Source organism: Rhinolophus hipposideros (assembly GCF_964194185.1).
Source record: "Rhinolophus hipposideros genome assembly, chromosome: 9".
NCBI classification, from domain to species: Eukaryota; Metazoa; Chordata; class Mammalia; order Chiroptera; family Rhinolophidae; genus Rhinolophus; species Rhinolophus hipposideros.
Genome location: NC_138055.1, coordinates 36,115,796 through 36,137,870, shown reverse-complemented (window position 1 = coordinate 36,137,870; position 22,075 = coordinate 36,115,796). Strand labels below are relative to the sequence as shown.

General features: G+C 33.9%; 1 protein-coding gene across 21 annotated transcripts in view; it reads left to right on the top strand.

The window, feature by feature from the left end:
• The window catches only part of SOX5 (SRY-box transcription factor 5), a 944,197-nt gene that overhangs the window by 233,609 nt on the left and 688,513 nt on the right, over window positions 1-22,075 (top strand). For all 21 annotated transcript variants that reach the window (XM_081058265.1, XM_081058274.1, XM_081058286.1 and 18 more), the window contains one exon: window positions 13,394-13,490. In XM_081058265.1, the coding sequence (XP_080914391.1) occupies window positions 13,408-13,490 (83 nt within the window). In that variant the 5' untranslated portion in view covers window positions 13,394-13,407. The remainder of the gene's footprint in view (window positions 1-13,393; window positions 13,491-22,075) is intronic.

Below are 22,075 nucleotides of genomic sequence, written 5' to 3'. Positions count from 1 at the left end.
TGTGTGTTTTTTTTTTTTAAATCCCAGTCAAAATTTTACTTCTGCAACTTTAGGTAGTTTTTCAAGTAATTAAACCTCAAGTATTAGTTTCCTTTTTAGTCAAATTCTGTGGAACAATGTTCAGTGTTTTTCACCCCCAAAATAATTCCTCAATTTGATGAGATTGAATGATAATAATATTGATGTCAGCAATTCTGATCCTGGCTGTCATTGATCTTGGTACGCTGTCCCCATTGTTTACATCTGGCTCAGGTAAGAACTGGAAATAACTGTACTTGAAATGTCAGAAACTCAGCAGCTTTTGTTTCCCATAGCTCTAATGTGCACGTGTACCTTTCTTGGATTTCTTTTGTTGTCAGCATATCATAGTGTCTTTCTTGCTCAGACAGGCACTCCCTAAATGGTTTTTTTTTTTTTTTGACTCACAGTATTTATTTTATTTAGTGCTGTGTTATTGCTTCCTCCACTTTCATTGGCAACTATAGGTCATATTCATAGCATATTCATCTCCATTTTTCCTAGCAATCATTATAGCGTCTTTTGTGACGGTGGTAGTGGTGGTGATGAAGGTGATACTGTTCTAAAAACATCAATCTGGCCAACCAGGAATATTGTGGTAATATTTTACTTTTTTGATAAATGTACTCCTTAGTACCTAACTTCCCAAATCTGAATATTGTCTACAAAAACATACTGAATCTCTATTAAAATCTATGTGAACATACTGTACCCGTAACTTAGAAAGTGTTACAACTGGACTCAAATGCTTTTATTGGGCATGATTTCCTTGAAGTTCTTGCTTCTGTTTTCTGTTCTTTATGCACACTTTATGTGAGTGAGATGAACATTAGCAGATTCATCTACATCTCTTCATTTCTATTCTACAGCAATAGCTCCTTAGAGTAATAACTGAAGTTATAGTAATTTTCTTCATATCAGAGAGTTTCTAACTATGTTAATGGAAGTTAGACTGGTTGCAGAAACATGCGTGAGAACTACCTATGCTGTAACATTTAAACAATTTATTTGATCTCTCTTTAGCTTACCTGCTCATGCCTTTGGAACATTGATGTTGACCTTGTTGGAACTTTGTCTATAATCATGATCAGCCCTCCAATAAAATCTAACAGAAAATGACATTTAAATTTCCAAGTGACTTATTAACGCTTTGAATACTTTGTGATGTTCTGTGCCTATCTTAGCAAAGAGATACTCTTATGACACTGTATTCATATATTATTTCCTTGAATGTCCAATGCCTAATGACTTCCTATGTAAAACAATAGTAAAAGGAACAATAACTGTACAAACACTAGATAATTCTGAGCCTTGCCTACTACCTAATAAAAAGTGAGGAATATTTTTTTGAGGGCAGTAAAGGATAGTAAAAGTTCATCAACTATCAAACTTTAACCCTGTTTCTCAAAGTACCTATGTGACTTTGGCCTTGTGTCTGTCTGGGCTTTCATTTCCTCATGTGTAAAATCAGGAAATACATTACCCCTATTCTTTCACCTTGTCTACTCCTAATCATCCTTTGAGTTTCATTTCATTGATCCTTTTGTTTGGGAAGCTGCTGTTGCCTCCCAGGGGAGGCTGGGTCCCTTCCCTGTGCGTACTCCATCAAAGCCCTTATGGCATTCTGTTGAAGCTATCTATTAATTTCTCTCCTTCTTTATTTGGAGCATGAGCCTCTCAGGGGCAGAGATCACGCTTTTGTACCACCAGTGTGTTGCTCAGAGTGGGAGAAAAGAAAGAGTGGGAGAAAAGAGTGGGAGAAAAGAAAGGTGATTAAAGACATAAGCTGAGTTCACATCAAATCTCTGAACCTAAATCTCTTTGGCTCCAACACTGATCATTTGTATAGCCTTTGCCAAGTTAGTTAACGTACATAGGTCTCTGTGTCCTCCTGTGGAATGATGACAATAAAGGCTGCCTCATCAGTGTTATTGTCAAAATAAACAATATTTGGTCAGCTCTTAACTGAGGGCTGTTATTGTTAGCCAAATACATTTTTGTTGAAATAGGCTTAACATAGTATGGTATGAATTTTTTTAAGGTACTTTAATATATTTCCGTATATGGTCATTCCATTCCATTTACTAAGAAATAAAAATAGATACTTTTAGTTTTCTGAATTTGCATATAGGGACAAAATGGCCATATATTAAAACGGTATGCTTAGTGTTGTTTGTTTTCATTGTGAAGAACTTTGAAGGCTGTGGAAAGCTAATATATCACCCTACCAGTTTCATGGATACTGGCAGAAGACACTGGAATAATGGATCAGAGACAAAGAACACCTTATCACTCACAGTAATAGTCGTAGCCAGGGTATCAGCATTTATACTAGTTCGCTGGGCCCTGATTCCCACATGGTGATTCAAGGAGAGCCTCGTGATGCCTATACTTCAGGGGCAGAAAACATGAGCCTAGGGAACCTGACTATTTAATATCAGCCAGTAAGCATGACTCACCTTTGCCACTGAAATGGTCTCCTTATTACACGGGACAGTAAACAAACCTGTCCTTTGCTCTGGAGGGGGACACCATATGTTCTAAGGCTTTCTCTGTACAAATATACTTGAAAAAGTAGTCCTGAAGAAAGGCAGCTAGTGCCTTTACTCACAAGAAGTATAAAAACACAAGATACCCATAGAAAATGGTCTCTTGATATGGACATTTCTATTTCTATAGAGTGGGTTTGTAGCTTTAATCAGATTCTTAAAGGGATATGTGTACTAAAAAAATTTGTTTCTAAACCCTTAATTCATTATTTAGGTGCTAACATATCTGAAGACTCTACAAGTTACAGACTAAGGGAGCAAGATAGCTACATAGTAGATACCCTGAGGCATCTTTATCACCGAGGCAATTTTCTGCCTCAGAGTCAGGGCTTTTATTTGGTTAATATTAAAATTGGAACAAAATTCAGAGATGGTACCGTGGTCACTGTGTATGGGAAACAGATTTGAGAGCCCTGGCTTCAGAGGAGAATGTGAACAAGGTAAGGGAAAAGACTGACAGCTTTCTCTCTGAAGAGGATATTATTAATTACTATAATGCTTTTTGTAATGACTTAGTGCATAAAAATAAAACCAAATTTAGTTTGTTAGATTAGATGAGCATTGTGAATTTTTTGATATATGCTATATATAATGGAAAAGTCAGAGGTTATTCCCTTAATTCAAATAAATTTCCATTTTCATTTCATATTATTGAAAGTTAAGCTGCTGACTTTCCCCATTTGCATTGCTTTATGGTCAACATTCTTATAAGCAAAGTGTTACAAATACCATGACAAATTATTGTATGATCCATTTATCTCAGTAATGGTGACCTGTGTCACTTGAACCACTGTTCAATGTATTGTCAAACAGCAAAGATTAAGGCACGGGGCATTTTGTGGAATTAGTGACTACCCAAGAGCTGATAGCCTTACGCCAAACCAGTCATTAGCACTGAGCAAATGTTACATTCAGAAGGAATTATTATGATTATGTAACAAAAATAAGAGACAAAAACAGATGGCTTAAATAAAAACACTGCTAATCCAGGGTTTTTCAACTTTAGTACTATTTATATTTTGGACCAGATAATTCTTTTTTTGTGGGGAACTTTCCTGTGAACTGTAGGAAGTTTAGAAGTATCCCTGGCCAGTAGTATTTACACATATCCTTAGTCACAATCAAAAATATCTGTAGGCATTGCCAAATGTCCCTCAGGGGCCAAAGGCATCCTCGGTGCTATTCCCATTATAAAAATTGGGAACATTCGGAACATGCTATCCATGAATGTGAACATAAATAGTGTAGCATAATCCTGATAAACATGCATAGCTCCAACAATAAATGAATGTTTCCAGAGTTTGAGGGATTTGAAAATGATCTCTCTGCCAGTTCATCAAGTAGTACATGAGATGTGTGACAGAGCCTGGTGGACAGGAAAGAAGACTGGACTTGGGTTCTTGCATTTTTCTGCTGCTTTGCAGTTTTGTGATTTGGGGTCAAATCATCATTTCCTGAGTTTTTTGTTAATCTGCAGGAGAGGGATCATCCCTTGTCATACCTACCTTCGATAATGGCTGTGTGGATCAAATCAGATAGTTTAAGTGAAAACGCCTTGACAAGTCTCAAGAGCTTTATAATTGTTAGGATGAGGAAAAAGTAAAATGATTTTGTTTTAAGAATTTCTTGAAAATTTTGGAACATTTCTTGAAATAACTAAAGGAACCCCTGGGGCATCACAAAAAAGGATTTGAGACTCACTTCTTTTGAAGATGCCCTTTAGCCCTGCTGGGCTCACTTTTCTGTGTTCTTGGTTGCTGTGTGCTGAGTGGCTGTGACAGAAGGCGCCATTGAAGGAGTAGTGGAAAGGCTTGGCTGACAGCAGCAAGGAAGCAGCACTCGGTGTTCAAAAAGCATAAGTACTTTGTTCATGTTTCCTCAGTATCCAAGAAGTACCTATCAATTGAGTCACTAGAGACTTTAAAAAGGTGGAAATAATATTGTAAATGTATTAAAAATAGATATTTAAGTCATCATACATCTGACTTATGATATGTGTTTTTTATTAACAAAAAACACTTTGTGTTTTATTTAATAGCTTCATCTTTGGTCAGAAATGAATATCCTTTCTCTACGTGATGCTAAAACCTTTTTAATAATGCAGCATTGCTGCAAACTTTTCTCCCTTTTAAATATTTAGTGCTAGCCTTCGTGGCCTGAAATTGTATGAAAATATATGCCTGAACTTTGAGCAATAGAATAATTTAGTCTAAGATTAGAATGGATCTTAAAAGCTAGATGATCCAGTATACCATTCAGTTCAGAAATCCTATTCTTGGACCTCTGACAGATGGCCCTGAAGTCTTTGCTTGATCTTCTACCTTCCTCAGTATAAAGTATATTTGGGAGATTTTGCTGATGAGAACACTGAGGCATAGAGAGGTTAGGTGACTGTGTCCAAGATCACCTAGATAGTAATTAGGAAAGCCAAAAAGTGACTCATTATGTCTGAATCCAGAGCCCTTGCTTAAACCTTAAATCATTTGGCTTTGCTACAACCAATCCTTTTGCTGGATAATTTATTTTTTTTTGAAAAGTTACTTTTTTACAATGCACTGAAAGCTACCTCCCCATATTCCTGACATCAAAACAAAAACAAAACACCATCTTCTTCTTTCTGCATAAGACAATATAGACAAATGTTTATACTTTTCAAAATGGCAACCCTTAAAATATCTGATTCTACTTAATGATTGACCCCCCCGCCCCTACTCTTTATGTTGATCTTTTTTTCAGCCTGATTTAGCACAGTTGTCATACCCGCTATGTTTTAGGTTGACTTTTTCTGGGTGTTGAACAGTTATTCAGTTTCCTACCTATTGGATAGAAACCAGTTCTGGAGCCAGTATTTGAAATATCGTCGTACCATTGGGCATTGGTTTTACCTAACTTTGGTTTGGACACTCTACAATTATAAACTGTATTCTCTATTTTCATTGCTACCTCTCATTCTTTGTTTGCATTATGATTGCTGTCATTAAACATTACAAAGTCTTGTGAATTTTCCTGAAAGCACATCTTTTTGTCTTGATATTTTTATAGCATGACTTTATATTAAACTGGGTTAAAGTTTCAGTTTGTCAATTTAAGTCTATCATTTCAATTTTAAGATCTTTTTATATTTTAAAATTTCCTCACAGAATAGAGTTAAAATTTTGGTAAGTATATCTTCATCTAGTTATATGATTACTGCATAAGTGTTTTGGGTAAAATAAAATCATAAATATTATTTGTATCCTTTCCAATTAATTATTAAGCACATGTCTGTTTCAGGGAAATTTAATCTATATGGCTGATTCATAGTTCCATAATTTTTCAAAATGTAATTTCGTAAGAGCTATCCAGCATCAGTCATTTTTATGGTGTGTGTGTGTGTGTGTGTGTGTGTGTGTGTGTGTGTGTGTTCATTCCTAATATCAGAAGGTCATATTTTGTTATGAATAAACGAATGCCTATATGTTAAACATGTCTTATCTAGGATATAAACTTGGTTCACTAGTCTGTGTTATCTACCATTGGGAAAATGTGTTTTCGTTACAGATTGAGCTCCTTAAGATAGACTGGAAGATTCCTATGATATTAGGAACTGGGTATAATTTCCAGGAGCAGTAGTAGGTCTCTGTTGCTCATTCATTGGCCCATAGATTAAGACAAGTAAATAATAATCATAAAAAAGCAGAATGTCAATAAACAATTGACAAAATATATGAATAAGAATAGATTTTTTGGTCCATGAATGCATTATGATTATTATATATAGGGAACCATACTTCAGCCATGGCAAGTATTGGACCAGCATTCTTAGCTCCATGTTATTGAAAGGGTCCTTATGGTTATTTGGAAAATGGGCATATGATATTGGAAAACTGTTACACATTGACAATAACAAATTATAAGAGAGAAACCTAGAGGTTAAGAACAGCAAAAAGTTATTACCACCCATATACTGAAGACAAAAGGTTTCCAGGGTCATAGTACGGAAGCTGGAACAATGGGGGTCTGTGTGGCAGGAGGTGGGACCAAGTAGAGAGGGATCCGCTGTCCAAGACACCTGGAAAAGTACAGAAAGAGGAAGAGAAATTCAAATAGCAGGTTGATAGATGTTGATCCTTGGAGATGGTTGGTGGGGGTTTGTTTTACTAATGTCTTTATTTTCAAAATGTATTATCTCTAATAAAATTTTTAAAAAGTAAATGAGAGAGAGAGAGAGATAACTTGAGACACATGAGTACATGCATGAGCACACATGAATCCATGCACACACGCATACACACCCTGGTGCTTCCTTATAGAGCACTCCAATTTCCTCCCCGCAACTGAATCTCACCTGGAAGCCAAATGCCAGGGGAGCCTGGGAAACTTGGCCCACAGGGGACAGCCTATGGCAGGAGTCAGCAGAGCAGCAGGGCAAAGAAAGGATCTAAGGCAGAGAAGCTGGCAAACCCTCCCCCAGGACAAAAGAGGCAGTGACTCCCCTCCTGACCTCAACACAAAATCCTCGCTAGACATTCCTGTTGCTCTCTATGACTTTCTGAACCCTTCAACGGTATCCTTTTTTCTAAACCTAATTTTGTTGCTATAAAAGTGGGATTGAGCATGCAAAATGAGATTATTTGATTATTACATGCATTCTACGTAGTAGACTATAAAAGTACTTACAAATTTTGGACAAACTCCAGATCATACTTTTAGTTTGAAATCATTACGTTGCACAGATAGTGAGGAATTGGGCAAGGAATGCTGATAATTAAAACTTTGGCTTCCTACATAGTAATGGTCTTCAGCGCACTTTATTGCATTTAGTTGATAATAAGAAAAACGGTGCTTAAGTTTTTATATGTTCAGCTATGAATACTAAAAATTAAAACAAAACATAGCAAAATAGGAGTATGCTAGATGTGTTTTTTTGTGATTTATGTTATTGAATTTTGTTATTATTTTGTTATTTGAATTAACATATAAAATATTACTATCATATTGGAATCCATCTTTACTGATTTTGTATTAATAAGCAGGACTTGGTTCTCAAAAATCTTTAACTCTAAAGAAGATGGGGTTTAATACTAGAAATAACACTTCTCTAACCAAGAATATTAACGTCTCTTCGGGGGCCATACTGTATAGCTGTGTAAGTAACACATTTCCTGAGTGGTCCACCTAAGGGCATATCCTTCTCTTATTTACACGCAGGTATTTTATGAGCTAGCAACCCGTTTTCCAACACTGATATTATCAGGGGGAAAATATTGCCAAGAGAAGTTTCATGACTTTCTCGAACGAAGTTTGACTTTTGGTGTCCACATCAGGATTCTAAGAGGCCCCTATGAAGAATATCTTGGCTCTGAGAAGGACAGAGCTGTATGCAAGTTTTAGATTTTCAGGTTTGCCTATTTGCATCTAGGCCAAGGGTATTTTATTTATTTATCTTTACTACTTTCTTGTTAATCCTCATTAATCCTTTGTGTAATAGTAAAACTTTTAATTATATTAAGATCAGGAAGGGGATTACAAAGGGTTTTTTTTTTTCCTCAAATGATTATTAAGGCTGTGGCATGTTCTCAGTGTACATGTACTAATGTACCTTCGAGCTAATATGCAATTTAGTATTGGTATATTTTACAGAAGCTCAAGTACTGTAATAACTTCTTCAAAGAAACTTGTGTAAGACCTGATAATTTAAAAAAAAAATTAATGCAATTTGACTTCTTTATTCAAAGGCAACACCATCTACATTGAGACCGAGATTTTTCAATCTGGTCAAATGGATGCATTTTAAGGAACAAATGGCAGTATTAGGCAGTGGTGAAGCTTTCAGGTGCTGCTATCAGACTGTCAAACCCCAGATCTATGATAGCACTGCCTTAAATAACTGATCAAGTTCCCTGACCTCCATGTGCCTGTATGCTATGAAATATACCAACCTGTACAGGTTCCTGTGAAGATCAAGTGTAATGTATCTCAGTTTAAAGCACTTAGGCAAATGGTAGAGAACACACACACACACACACACACAAACAAAAAAACAAAACACACCTCATTAAAGTTCATTTTTGATTTAAAAATACCAACTTTTTATTGAGTTATCAATTGTTTTCATGTTCAAATTAGGTAATACGTTTTGTTCCCCTACTTGTTCTTACCGCTGCTGCCTCTTTCCTTATTAGCCTCTTTTCTCTCTATCCTTGTGCCCTGATACTAATCTTGAATTAATTTGCGATAAGGGTTTTTGATCACAAACATCTAGTCATATAGATGTTTTGTGAGATGCTCTTTATTTCTTATTGTATATTCCTCATTTACTCTATGTTCCTGAAAATATCCTGCTTATTGATTGTATATATCCCCTCTGAGGAAGATGGTACTGGAGAACAACAGCATGGAAAAGTATGGTGGAATTAAGATTTGGCTGTGTATGTTGTAGCTCCTCCCAGTTTTAAAATTACTTGAATCTCTGAAATTGAAAAATTAGAAGTTTGTAGGTGATGCATTTGAAATCACATAGGAACACAATTTTCCCCAAACCTTCTTTGTGTGTGTGTGTGTGTGTGTGTGTGTGCACTCAACATGTGTATATTGTCTACTTACCCCATCTGGCAACTGCTTGAGCATCAGTCTAGCTAGCTGTTCTGTGTCAAGAGTACTTTAGCCTTTTCATTATGAAAGAGAAAGAAAGGAAACAATATAAAAAAGAAAATACTTTCACCATCGTCCCCCACCTCAGTTTTTGTTTTGTTGTTTCTAAGCAAGTTTCTTGCCATTTACCTTTGCATTTGCATTGCTTATTGATTGGCAATTTTAAAATTGTTTATTGTGCTCTTTTGTTTCACTGTTCAGGAGCTAAAACAAAAGCTACCAGGCCCTGCGAGGTATACATTTGCATGCGGTGAGCGTTGCCCGAGGAAAAAGTAATTGCTAATGCATATTTATGTGGCACAAATTTGCCATTTGTTTATGCATAAAATTATCAATAGTGCAGGGCGGCCCAGCCGTAGAAAATGGTGACCTTTTTAGCTTAATAAATAGAAATCAGCTGTTATTGTGAAGAGATCAGCCATTTATTCTCTGTTGAGGGACATTGCCGGGAAAATGCAGATTGGGGCTGGCAATATCATTAAATGGAAGGCCAGTGACCCTTTCGGTAGAGTCTATTATACTTTATCTAATAGGGGATAAATGGCTCTGGTTGGCAAATGGAATAAAGAACAACAGTTCTTTTTTTTTTTTTTTCTTTTTTCTTTTGAAATTGTATAACTGAATGGATTTTCAGCCAATAAAACAGAACAGAAACTCTCATGGTGACCTGTTGCTAGAATTATCTCAAAAAGTATCTTGTAAAGTTGCTTTTTCTATTCCTTATGCGCTGACTACTTCTGTTTGTACCTATAGAAACAAAGTAAATCAAATGATATTTTTCCTGAAAAATAGCGGTTCCTTTAGATTTTAGCTTTCTTTTTTTCTTTTTAACCATACTTTTATCTTTGCATTGCAGGTATCTTTGCAATCATTTTACAGGGTGGCTTTATATTTGATGTCTTAAAAATACTAAAGGTAGAAGAAGATATTCTCAAAAGAAAGTATCCAATAGATTGTAAACTGAGTTTGTGTTTGTTTTTGTCTAAGCATAATAATACTTTCTAAGAATAAGAATCTGTGGTCTTTGGGTTAAGTAATATTCTGTAAATAAAATACCTTCTCATCAGCATATTTTCCTAATCTGTAAAAAATCGACAGATAGTCGTTGTATCATTTTATTTCTGGTTGTTTCACTGCTGCCTCTGATAGATGAGATACCTTCAATTTCCCCAGAGCTCATCTGTAACTGTGTTATGACCTCACCCTATGTTTATTTGATGAATATCTCTTCGGTATGTTAGTGAGCATTTCTACTTTTTGCAATTTTTTATCTGCTTTTTCAATCAGTATAGAATTCACTATTAAATGGAAGTTGTGTTTGTTTTTTTCAACATTATTATATAATATTTGATGCACTCTAAATTTTGTGTAAGTTATGAACCAAAATAAGGAAACAGAGACCCGTAAACCCACCTCAGAACATAGCAAAGCTCTTTGATGCTACCTGCACGTTCCTCCCTGAATGTGTTTCTTTCTTTCTGTTTTTTTTTTAATTAACGTTTATTGGGGTGACAAAGGTTAGTAAAGTTATATAGGTTTCAGGTGTACAATTCTGTAATACATCATCTATATATCACATTGTGTGTTCACCACTCCTTCCATCACCATATATTTGATCCCGTTTGCCTTGACTGTGTTTCTTAACACAAGTACGAGGCACCAGGTTTAAAATTTCAACAATGGTAGGTTTGCAGCCACCGATCTTTCTTTCGTGCTGCATTTTGGTATGACAGTGCATTCTGTAGCATGTCACCAGAGTGACTGAGTAGCCCTTTAATGGCAGAAATAGGTCTGTGTTTCCTTTTTAAAGTAGAGGGTGTAAATAGGATTCAGACACTAGGGTACATTAGTCCATAAAATGAATATATATTCTGTGTCATTTATAAAGTATTGATTTTAGGTCCATTAGATTCACAGTCCCTAGTGGGAGAAAAAACAATGATTTAATGGGTAGGTTGGCATTCCAGAAGGAAGAGCAACAGTGATTAACCCCTTCTTCCTCGACTCCCTGCCCCCGTTATTGTCAAGTAGCTGAGAAGAGGACTCTTGGGAAAAGGGACACTTTATCATCAATCTTCCCTGCACTATACAAGAGATCACAAAACAAATTTCAACTGGATTATTATGATGTCTCTGTGATAGAACTCATTACTTTGGGTTGATAAGAGTTGCCAAGATTATTTTGCATAAGGTAGTTTTATAGTTGATGAACTATATATTTTACTTTTATTAAACCAAGAGTGTATTTATTTAGAGGGTCATAGTAATTTAAGATATCATTTAGGGAGATTATAGGATATGAAGGAATCAAGCTTATATTATTCTTTCTTTCTTTCTTCCTTTCTTTTTTTAAAAGAAAAGTCCAAGAGAGTTTTCAACTCCAAGGAAAGTTTATCATGTCAGCTATATCCTTTCTTAGTCAAGTTTTAAGTGATGGTGAGAATGGCCAATTATGGCCAATCCCATAATTTTTTAAAAAAGAGTGTTTCCCATTTTTTAAATACATAGAAAATTATTGTTTTATATGAGCCTCTTTTATGATAAGAGGATGACTGAAATATCATTTCACTTCTCTATAATTAAATTCAGGTTCAGAGTATTCATAATAATTCTAGTCAATTTTACCCAACTGTTACTACCACCTAAAAAGAATTTTCTCTTAGGCTGCTTTGGCAGCTACATTTTTATTCTTATGTCTGAAAAAAAAACTAATTATAATATAGGTAAGACAATTTTTAAATTTTCTAATTATATTTCCAATCTTCTGACATACTGCTACGTTACGGTTGAAGAAAAATATGCCAACTGAAAGCTGACTGTTTCCAAACTTGACCTGACATTATGGTATCAACAAACATTTAAGAATTTTGTATTTTAATTCACATTTTTTGAGTTCTGTGACAAAAATATAAAAATACAGGCTCCCTCTTGTGGGTAAATTTGCCACCTGTGTATTTCTGTGTTGCCCACATAATAAGATACGGCACAATTTCTCTGTTGTACTTTTAAGTAAATTCTGTAGTAGTCAGATGTGACATTTCACTTAACTGAAAAGAAGTTGAGGTTAGGGTACATTTTTAAGCAAAAAGTCTAGTGAAAATACACAAGATTTTTTTTTTAATTGGCAGACTATGTATTGACAACCTTTATTTTACTTGAACAGCATAATTTCTGATGTTCAAAAATTTTAATAACTTTTTTCACTTTAGAATATTCTCCAATGGAGTAGTTAGTGAACTAATGAAATAATGTGCAGTCTTCTTTTTGTCAACGTGGTCACTTTTGGATTTCTATGCTTATTAACAAAAGTTCTGATACTGGGATGAAATAAAATTCCTTCGTACAATCATGCTCCAGCTAGATACAGTATGGTAATAAACTCCTCAAATACCATAAACCATGTAATCAAAACTGAATAATCGGTGGCATAATAAGAGCAAACACTGAAGCACTACTCTGTTCTCCATGAATTGAACAGATAGTGAAGAAACTGAGCTAGAACCAATGTCATGGTTGACGCCACAAACACTTCCCTGCTTTCAGAAGTGAGATTCTTGGGGAATTTCAACTGATTGCCAGAGGCAATTTCTGTCCAGCCTGGGGAAACTGGTAACAAAACCAGAGTTTTATTCACTCATGAAAGTGGCCAGAGCAGTATTTCTGAAGTTCGGCTGGGCAGTGGAATCACAGAGATATACGAGTACATAGAACAAGGATGGCAAATGTAGAGGTAGCGAAATGTCTCCGACGAAACATTATGTGCTGATCATTGCTGCCATATTGCTGAATGGAATCCAGTAAGGGACCTATGAGGACACCTGAAGATCTCTCAGAAATCATTCAAAGCAATAAGAATTTTCCTTAATATCTCCTGTCCTAAAGCATCTGCAGGATGTTTACATGAAAATTAGACAACATTAACTTCTGAGGGTATTAACATATATGTATATATGCCTATAACATAACTTAGATGCATATAAGTTTTTAGATTAACTGGTGGCTCGATAATGTCAAATTAATGCCTCTTTTTCCATAAATAATGAGTTTATTATGTTTACATATTCATATAAATTTACACACATGTAAATTTATTTTGGAAACCTTAGATATCTCCTGCTTCCAAAAGTCACATGTTGATATATTTACTAAAAAGAAAATAGGCACTGTTAATGGTCTAATTTTATTTTTTCTAGCATTCCTTTTGCTGATGACACGATTCCTGTTTGAATCTGTGTACAAGAATCTGAAAGCCGAACAAAGAATTTTAACACTGTACTGGGCAGGAAAGAGGTATGTTGAGAAATAAAACATAATACACACCTTTGAAAAATTATTACATTTGCTACTTCACAAAGTGGCTGTTTATTTGCCTTCTCTGATTTTTAATTTATAAGTAAAATATATAACAGACATAGAAAATACTTAGTCTTTTCTATTCAGATGACACTGGATATGTAATTATAATTTTGAAACTCATTACAAAGGTAAAATATTTAAACTGGGAAATGATAGCAACATTTCTTTTAATTTTTCTTAATGAGATATACTTTTCTTGAAGCTGCAAAAGCTTTTTATCTCCATTGAAAACTGCTTTTTAAAATAGTTATTGCTGCATTTTTGTTGTTGCTACAAAAGAAATATCTTGGGTCACAAAGGGTAGGTCACCGATTTTACAAAAAATTCAATAGGCTATTAAATAACCCTGTGTATATTTTTATACAAACATCACAAAATGTAATTTTTCTGATACCAAATAATACATTCCAATTTGTTTGACAGAAAAAATTAGTGGGCATCTCTCTGAGTATGCATTTATGAAATGCTTGTTTGTTCTCTTTAAAAAGTTATACTCTTGGGAAAAGGAACTGAAAGTTTGACTATAGACATAGAGTTGAAAATCGTTTTATAATCTTACGACTAATTATCGTGGTGGCAGCAGGAAAGTTTGGAGTTAGAGGATCCTATTGTTCAACAGGATGTACAGTGTCTCTAGTAAGATGGAAAGGCATTGTTTTTCAATTTTTAAAAAGAAGAATGGAAAAGTTTCCTTCCTACAGAGTGAACTAAAACATTCATTAATCCACTCTTAAAGTCTTATGACTAATGACTTTAGAATTTCAAGATACACACCCTTAGAATCAATGGTGGCTTCTACCTTCTTTAAATAAAGCTAAATTGTTATAACCCTAAGTAATATTTATAAAATGTTTATAAAAATACTTAATATCTTCCCAGACAAATGAAATATAATATGCAGGAAAGCATAGTGAGTAATGTATTTTATGCTAACAGATGTAGAATAAGTCACAAATGAATATTGCAAATATGAAACGTCTATAGTTTGACAAGTAAAAATACCAGTATAAGTAAAAGTAAAAGGCAAATTAAAAACTGGGGCTACTTCTCATAAATATGGCAAACATCAAAAGAACTATCATTAGAAAGACACTAATATCTTAATTTAAAAGTTAAGATATAAGAACATTCTTAATATTTTTTTTATCGTAAAAACCATCAGACTTTCAAATGAATTTAAAATTTTTTTCAATATTACTTAATGAAAAAGTCATTTATTAAGAATAAAAAAAAGATATAAGAACAAATAAAGAGAAATGTAATTCCAATAATAATATAAAAAGCTAATAAAAAATGCAAAGTTACTATCTAACTATCTAGTAAAAAGTTACTGTCACTTATTGTCTAGTTAGTAATAAGTTGTTTGGAATGATGATATTGTAACAAGAATGTGGGGAGATGGGTGCCTTCAGTAAAGCTGGAAAAATGTTCTATTTGCTCAACTTTCCAGGAAGTGATTTGGCCATGTCTCTTAAGAACCTTAACTGTTTCCAAAGTATTCTATGCAACATTTCCACTCTGTTAGTTTGGAAAACATTTGACTGCAAGTAATCCAAAACAGTTTTAAAAAGAGAACTTGATATTTCTCTTATGTGAGGTCTGTATAGGCAGTTAGGAGCTGGTTGGATGGTTCCACAGTCATGAGTGACCCAGATCCTTCATCTTTTGCTGTGTTATTCTGTACACATGAATTTTACCTAGTATTTTGGAATATCCAGTATTGGTATAACAGTAATGATGTCCATATTCCAGTAAGAGAAAGGAAATATTACTAGGAGAAGATCATACTTTCTCCCTTTCCATTTACATTCCATTGGCTAGAACACAGTCATATGACCATGCCACACTGCAAAAGAGCCTAGAAAATGTAGTTTTTATTCTGGAAGGTAAATGTGGGGAGTTATTATAATGGGATAATAAGAGAGTGGATATTAGGACCTAACTAACAGAATCTGGCTATTTCATTTCCCAAATTCTAATTTCATGAAACAATTAAAAAAGGAGACAAATTGTATTATGTAAATAGGTTAATTTTCACATATTTATAATGAGAAGAATTTGAGATTGACTGAACTGTCCAACAATAGAATAGTGGTTAGATAAATTTGAGTACATTCATATGATAGGATATTGTACAGCCAATTAAATATTTTTAAAGAATTTTTAAAGACACATGGAGTTATGTATGATTCAATGTTAAACAAGTAAGAATCCAAACTAAAGCTACAGTGTATCTTCAAGTTTGTGTGTGTGCATACATACCCACATGCACACACACTTATACATTCACATACACATATATATTACAAACAAAAATTAACAGGAAAAATGCTGAATATTCATGCATCAAATATTATTAGCTCTGAATCATGGAATCATGAGCAATTTAAATTTTGTTCATAGTTCACAGTTTTCTTTTACAATAAGTATGATTTTATTAAAATCTGACGTATATAAAAAACATGGGATTACAAAAGATTTACATAAATTACTTAGTACCCCTGTTTGTTAAAATACTATATATGTGTCTATCCAAGCAGAGATGAAACAGCTTTGCACCCATCCTGTTTGGCTGTTTTTCCTGGAATCTGATTGGAATGAGCTTTCCTTGTCAGTAGAGCTCCACAACCACTTAGAAATCTCAATCATATTGCATCCTGGCTGCCTGCCTATTTTAGGTCAGCGTTGATTAAGATACTGTGCTGCAGGTCTGGGGTATTGGACAGCATGTGAAAGTTGCTGGTAGCCATGCCTATTTCAAAACATTTCAAAACAAAACATTCAAGACTTCTCTTTCTTGGGTATAAGTGAAAGAGGTTGAGTACTGCAGTTCTGGATTAAGATTTTTTTTTAAGTGTTTTTTACAGTATTATGTTACTTTAGAATATTAAGGGGGTGAAAAATTTAACTCAAATTTGAGTGAGAAATCACAAATTCATAGCAATCTGTGAGAAATTCTTTGCAGAAATTGGAATGAGAGCATTGCCCCGCTACTCACCCACCCAAACCTAAGCTGACTTCACTCTTTGAAACTTGTAAGCATAATGTTTAGGAGCATAGACGTTGGAGACGTACTGGCTTTAGCTCCTGATTGTACCACTTATGCCTGTTTACTGTTGGGTCCATTCCTTAACCTCTGATTCCTCATCTGTAAAACCTAAATAATAATGGTATATGCAAATACTTACTATGTGGACACTAGTGTAACTACACCGAAATTAAGCAAAATAGACTTTAAAGCTCCACCCATTACTGAAGATAGCACTTTATAAATGACGGAAGATTAAATTGAATAGGAAGATAGAATAATTTTAAATCTAAATGCCCCTAATAACATAAACTTTAAAAATTACTCAGGAAAAAAATGACAGAACATCAAAGAAAAATAAACTAATCCACAATAGCAGTAGATATTATCTCATTTCTCACAGTAATTGATGGAATAAAATAGACAGGGAAAAAACATCAGTAAGAATGTAGAGTTGAAAGACAAGATTAAGAAATTAGACCTGATAGACGTATATAGAACCTTGCATACAGTTGCAAAATTCACATTATTTTGAAGAACGCATGGAACCATTATAAAAATTGTATACTGAATCATAAATTAGTTGTTCAACCATTTTCTTTTTTAAAAAATTTATTGGTGTGACAATGATTAGTAAAATTACATAGGTTGAAATTAAGCTGCACATGAATAACAGAAACATAGCTAGAAAAAAGTTTCCAAAGTAAAAATAAATCACAATAGAAATTATAAATATTTTAGACTAAACAAAAGTGAACATTGTGCATAAACAATTGTGTAATGCTTCTAAGATGCACTTACTGGCGAATTTATAAATGCATTAGAATGTACATTCTTAAATAAATATATTAGAAAAAAACAAAGTGTAAACTTAATAGGCCAAGAATTAATCTCAAAATGAACAACAAAATAAACTCAAAGTAGTAGGAAGAAATTAAAGTAAGAGCAAAATTAATGAAGTGGGAAACAATCATATGAAAGACAAAGGGAGTGAAAAGTTGATTGTTGCAAATGATGAATAAATTTTCAAAACTTCTGATGAGACCAAACAAGAGAGCAAGTGACAAGTGGCAAATAACCATTACCAGGAATGACAAAAGCAATATCGCAACAGCCAATGTAATAAATCAAGATAAGGAAATAAAGTTATAATTGAAACATAAACAACCAGTCATCATTATTGACAGATGACATGAGTTAATAAGAGCATAGAACATGCGTATAATGTAATACGCTGACATCAACTATATTTCTATATATCACTATCAATTTTTATCTAGTATACCATAATAAGAGATGTATAGTACCTTGATGAGGACATTTGAGAAATTTTATTAGGAAATATTTTCAAGGTTGAAATAAATGATGAGCTATACCATGATTATGGAGTGAAAGATCCAATATTGTAGAGCTATCCCTTACTCCCAGATTAATTTGTAAGTACGATGTAACCACAATCAAAATGCCAACTGGTTGTTTTGTGTTTGTTTCTTTGTTATTTGTTTGCATAGGGGTGTGTGTGTGTGTGTGTGTGTGTGTGTGTGTTGTGATGTGACAAGTTGATTCTAAAATGCAAAAGGCGAAGAATAATCAGAACACTCTTGAAAAAAGAAGGAATGGGTGGGAGTACTTGCCCTACCAATATTATAAAGCTCTATTAATTTAGAAAGTGTGGTATTACTCCAGGGGTAGACAAGTAGTTAAATGAGACTGATCAGAGAATTTATCAACTCTTGGATATGTGGCCATTTTATTTATAATAAGGATGGCATTTCAAAGCAGTAAAGAAATAACAGACTTTTTACTATATGGTACTGGGAAATTTGATTAATAATTGAAAAAATCAATTTCAGTCGGTCAGAGACTTAAGTGTAAGAGGTACAACAATAAGAGAATCTCCCACAAGAGATTTTCTTAGATTCTCCTATAAGAGATCTAACAAAATAACTTTATGACCTGGGAGTAGAGAAGAATTTTTTAGACAAAAAAAAGTGCACATCCTACATTACTTTTTAATAGACTTCATTTTTCAGGTCAGTTTAGGTTCACAGCAGTATTAGCAAAAGGTACAGAGATTTCCAATAAACTACCCGTTACCTTCACATGTCCTCCCCCATTATCATATCCCTACCAGAGTGATGCATTTGTTATAGTTCATAATTGACACACCTTTACCACCCAGAGTTCATCATTTATATTAGCGGCACATTATTTTTTTGTTTATAAGAAAGCACTATAACAAGAGTGAAAAGACAGGCCATCAAGGGGTATTAATAGAAAAAAAATTTGCAAAACATCACTGACAAAAGTAGTATCCGGAGTAGATTTGTTAAAAACCACAAGTCCTTGTAATAATTTAGACAATCCAATAGAAAAATAGGCAAAAGAAGAAATCCAGATGTCCAGACATATTGTGAACAATGCTTCATCTCAGTAGTCATCAATGAAATGCAAATGAATCCCTAATGGGATCCCACCACCCATGCTTCAGAATGGGGAAAACAAAAATGGTTTGCAGGTCAGAGCATTGACAAGGATGTGACCAACAGCAACATTCAGAGAGTGCTTGTCGGGATATAAATTGCAACAACCACTTTCGGATATCGTACCTAGTAAAGTTGAAATTTATAGCCCCTGCATAAGCATAGCAATCCCAGATATCCATCCTCAAGAAACATGTGCCTATGTGTATCAGGAGACATGCAAAAGAATGGCCACAGGAGAAGTAATGTTATTTGCCCAAAATTAGAAACCATTCACTTGCCATCGTAAGGATGGAAAATTGTAGAATAGTCATTTAATTAACTACGAAGTGATAGAAGTGGAGACACTTTAGTGATCTAATTAATATTACATGGAAAAAAGCAAAGACATAAGAATACACACAGGGTGGTTCCAGGCAAACAATTATGTTGTTTAGAGATGCGTTGTAGATGGTAAAACTGTAAAGAAAAGCAAGGAAATACACTAGAAGAGCCAGGGAGTACTGATCTCTAGGAATGAAGAAAGAGGCTGAGATGAGGGAGGGAGATTTCCTCAGATCACTTCTGACCCACAGGAGAGTGTCAGTGATGTCCTGTGTGGTGGTTATGTGAGTGTGTGCTTTCTTCCCATTTGTTAAACTGTACATATTGTACACATATGTGTCATAAAAAACAAGTGTTAAAATAATATGGCAAATAGTTATGACACGATTTATTTATTTCTTTAGTGGTTGTGTTATGTTTTATGAAAGAGAAAAATGGTTGCAAATAACATAAATTAAATTGATACATGTTTCAAAATTAGGTAAAATAAGAAGCTTGTAAAGAATTTCCCACATTGGAAATGAAGAATAATAGGGTATTAAAATAAGCATTTATTGTTTCCAGGATTCTTTTTCTAAGAAATCTAATACAAGATATCAAGCACTGCCAAATTGTTTTCAGAACTATAAAACTATCAATATTTTGTTTATGTATATATTGAAGTGCATCTCCATGTTAAAATATCCTTTGCATACATCAACAATATGCACAAAAAGGCTTAGTTGAATATCAGATTTTATACTGCATTGAACAAAAATAACACACCAAACATAAGTACTTCACATAGGTGTTGTAAATCTAAGATTTTGCAGAGGTAAATTGAGGATATTAGTTATTTATACCATTGGTGGCAGTTATTTTTATTTTGCTTATCTCCTTCTGTGTTAACATTCTTTTAAAATGTCACAGCATTTATAGTTATTTGCTCTAACCATTTAGCCAGTTAATAATTTGTGATCTTAGTGGTTGTTTTTTTTATACACAGCTTTTGGTTACCTTTCCTTTTTACTTGCAAATAAGAAGGATCTTTGCTTTAAATGTTGATCAAATCCTATCACTTTTTCCCCTCAGTCCCCCTAATCTAGCAAGTAAAACTCTGTATTGCTTGAAAAGGAAAAATAAACCCAATATATTACCAATTGTCAAGTGAGTTCTTTATAATTAAAGATTACTCTGCAATATACAATTTTTAAGGCATTTATCCCGACAGGGTTCACTGGCCTTTGAGAATGAGCCACTTTGTTGACAAATCTATCATCTAAATTGTGCAACATTAATGAGAACTCTGAGCAGCACACTCTTACATCTTAATGTGGGTGGCAGTTTAAGGGAAAAAAAACCAAACCAAAACAAAACAAAACACCACCACCAAAACAAAATACTGACTATGATTGAAGTTGATTTTAAAAAGGTCTGCCACCTGTGGATAAAAATGTGCATTGCTCCAAACATATAATAATTAACAAGACTTGAAAGGCCTTAGGAAAATCCAATCACCCTCTGAGATCAAAACCCTGGTTATTATTAAAAACAAACAAAACACACACACAAAACAAAACAAGAAAACAGAAAAAAGAAGGCACTGATTTGCACAATTATACAGATGCAGGGCTTGTGATACTACATACTTGTGTGACTGTCTATGATCTATAACTTAATCCTGTGTTTAAGTATCATATGGTAGAATTCATTCCTGAAAGTACGGTCTCTGATTTAAATCCCTTGTTTGTTTGTTAATAACTCATTATGCAATCATATATTTCCTGAACAGTATAAAATTCTATCTCTTTTTCTTAACCCTTTGTAAATCACTATGGATCGTCTTTTGTTGCTACACTTCAATCTCTTAATAAGTCTCCTTTTTGATATACTTTCAGCTTAGTTTTTTTAACATAATTAAACATGATAGGTAAAAACACCAAGAAAAACATACTCAAGGAATATTTAAATCTAATCTTATAATTTTTTAACTCAAAATTATATGTTTGCATGCCTGACTATACTTGATAGTCTTCATGCTCTACCTACACGTATCTAATACCCATCTGAATAAAGTTTAGCATAAAGTTATAAGCTTGTTTTTCTGGGTACTTCAAGTGTATGTACATATGCAGACGGGGTGGGGGTAGAATTGTATTAGCACAATTTGAATTGCAGAGTTCATTTCAAAATGTAAAATAAGTAACATAATGCACTTAAGTGGAGATGCTCCACTGTACTGGTCTTGGAAGAAGATACTGTTACTTGAGTAGCCAATGCTAATCCATTTGAAGCAGCCCTAAAACAAGCCTGGCAGAAAATAATGGTCTATGTAGAATTCCTTTGTCTGTCAGCTTCTTGACTGATAAGGAATAATGAGTGAGAATCATTCAAAAGTTATAAGAAAATTGGAGTTCCATTTCTTTATAAAAATCAGATGATCATATTTGAGTCTTAATAATTTAATAACAACTGCTTGAGCATTGTTTTCTTATTCAGCAATTGTTTGTATTGAAGAGGATTTTTTTCCTTCCAAATATAATAATACATGAACTGTTGACCAAAAGTCTTTAAAATAATGTATGAGAGCAAGCAATTGCTTAATTTTGTGTCTTTCTTTAGAATACTAAGCAACAAAGAAGCAGTTCTAGCAATAATAATTTAATTTAAGAAAAAAAATGTTGAACTCGAACGGTCTCCATAAA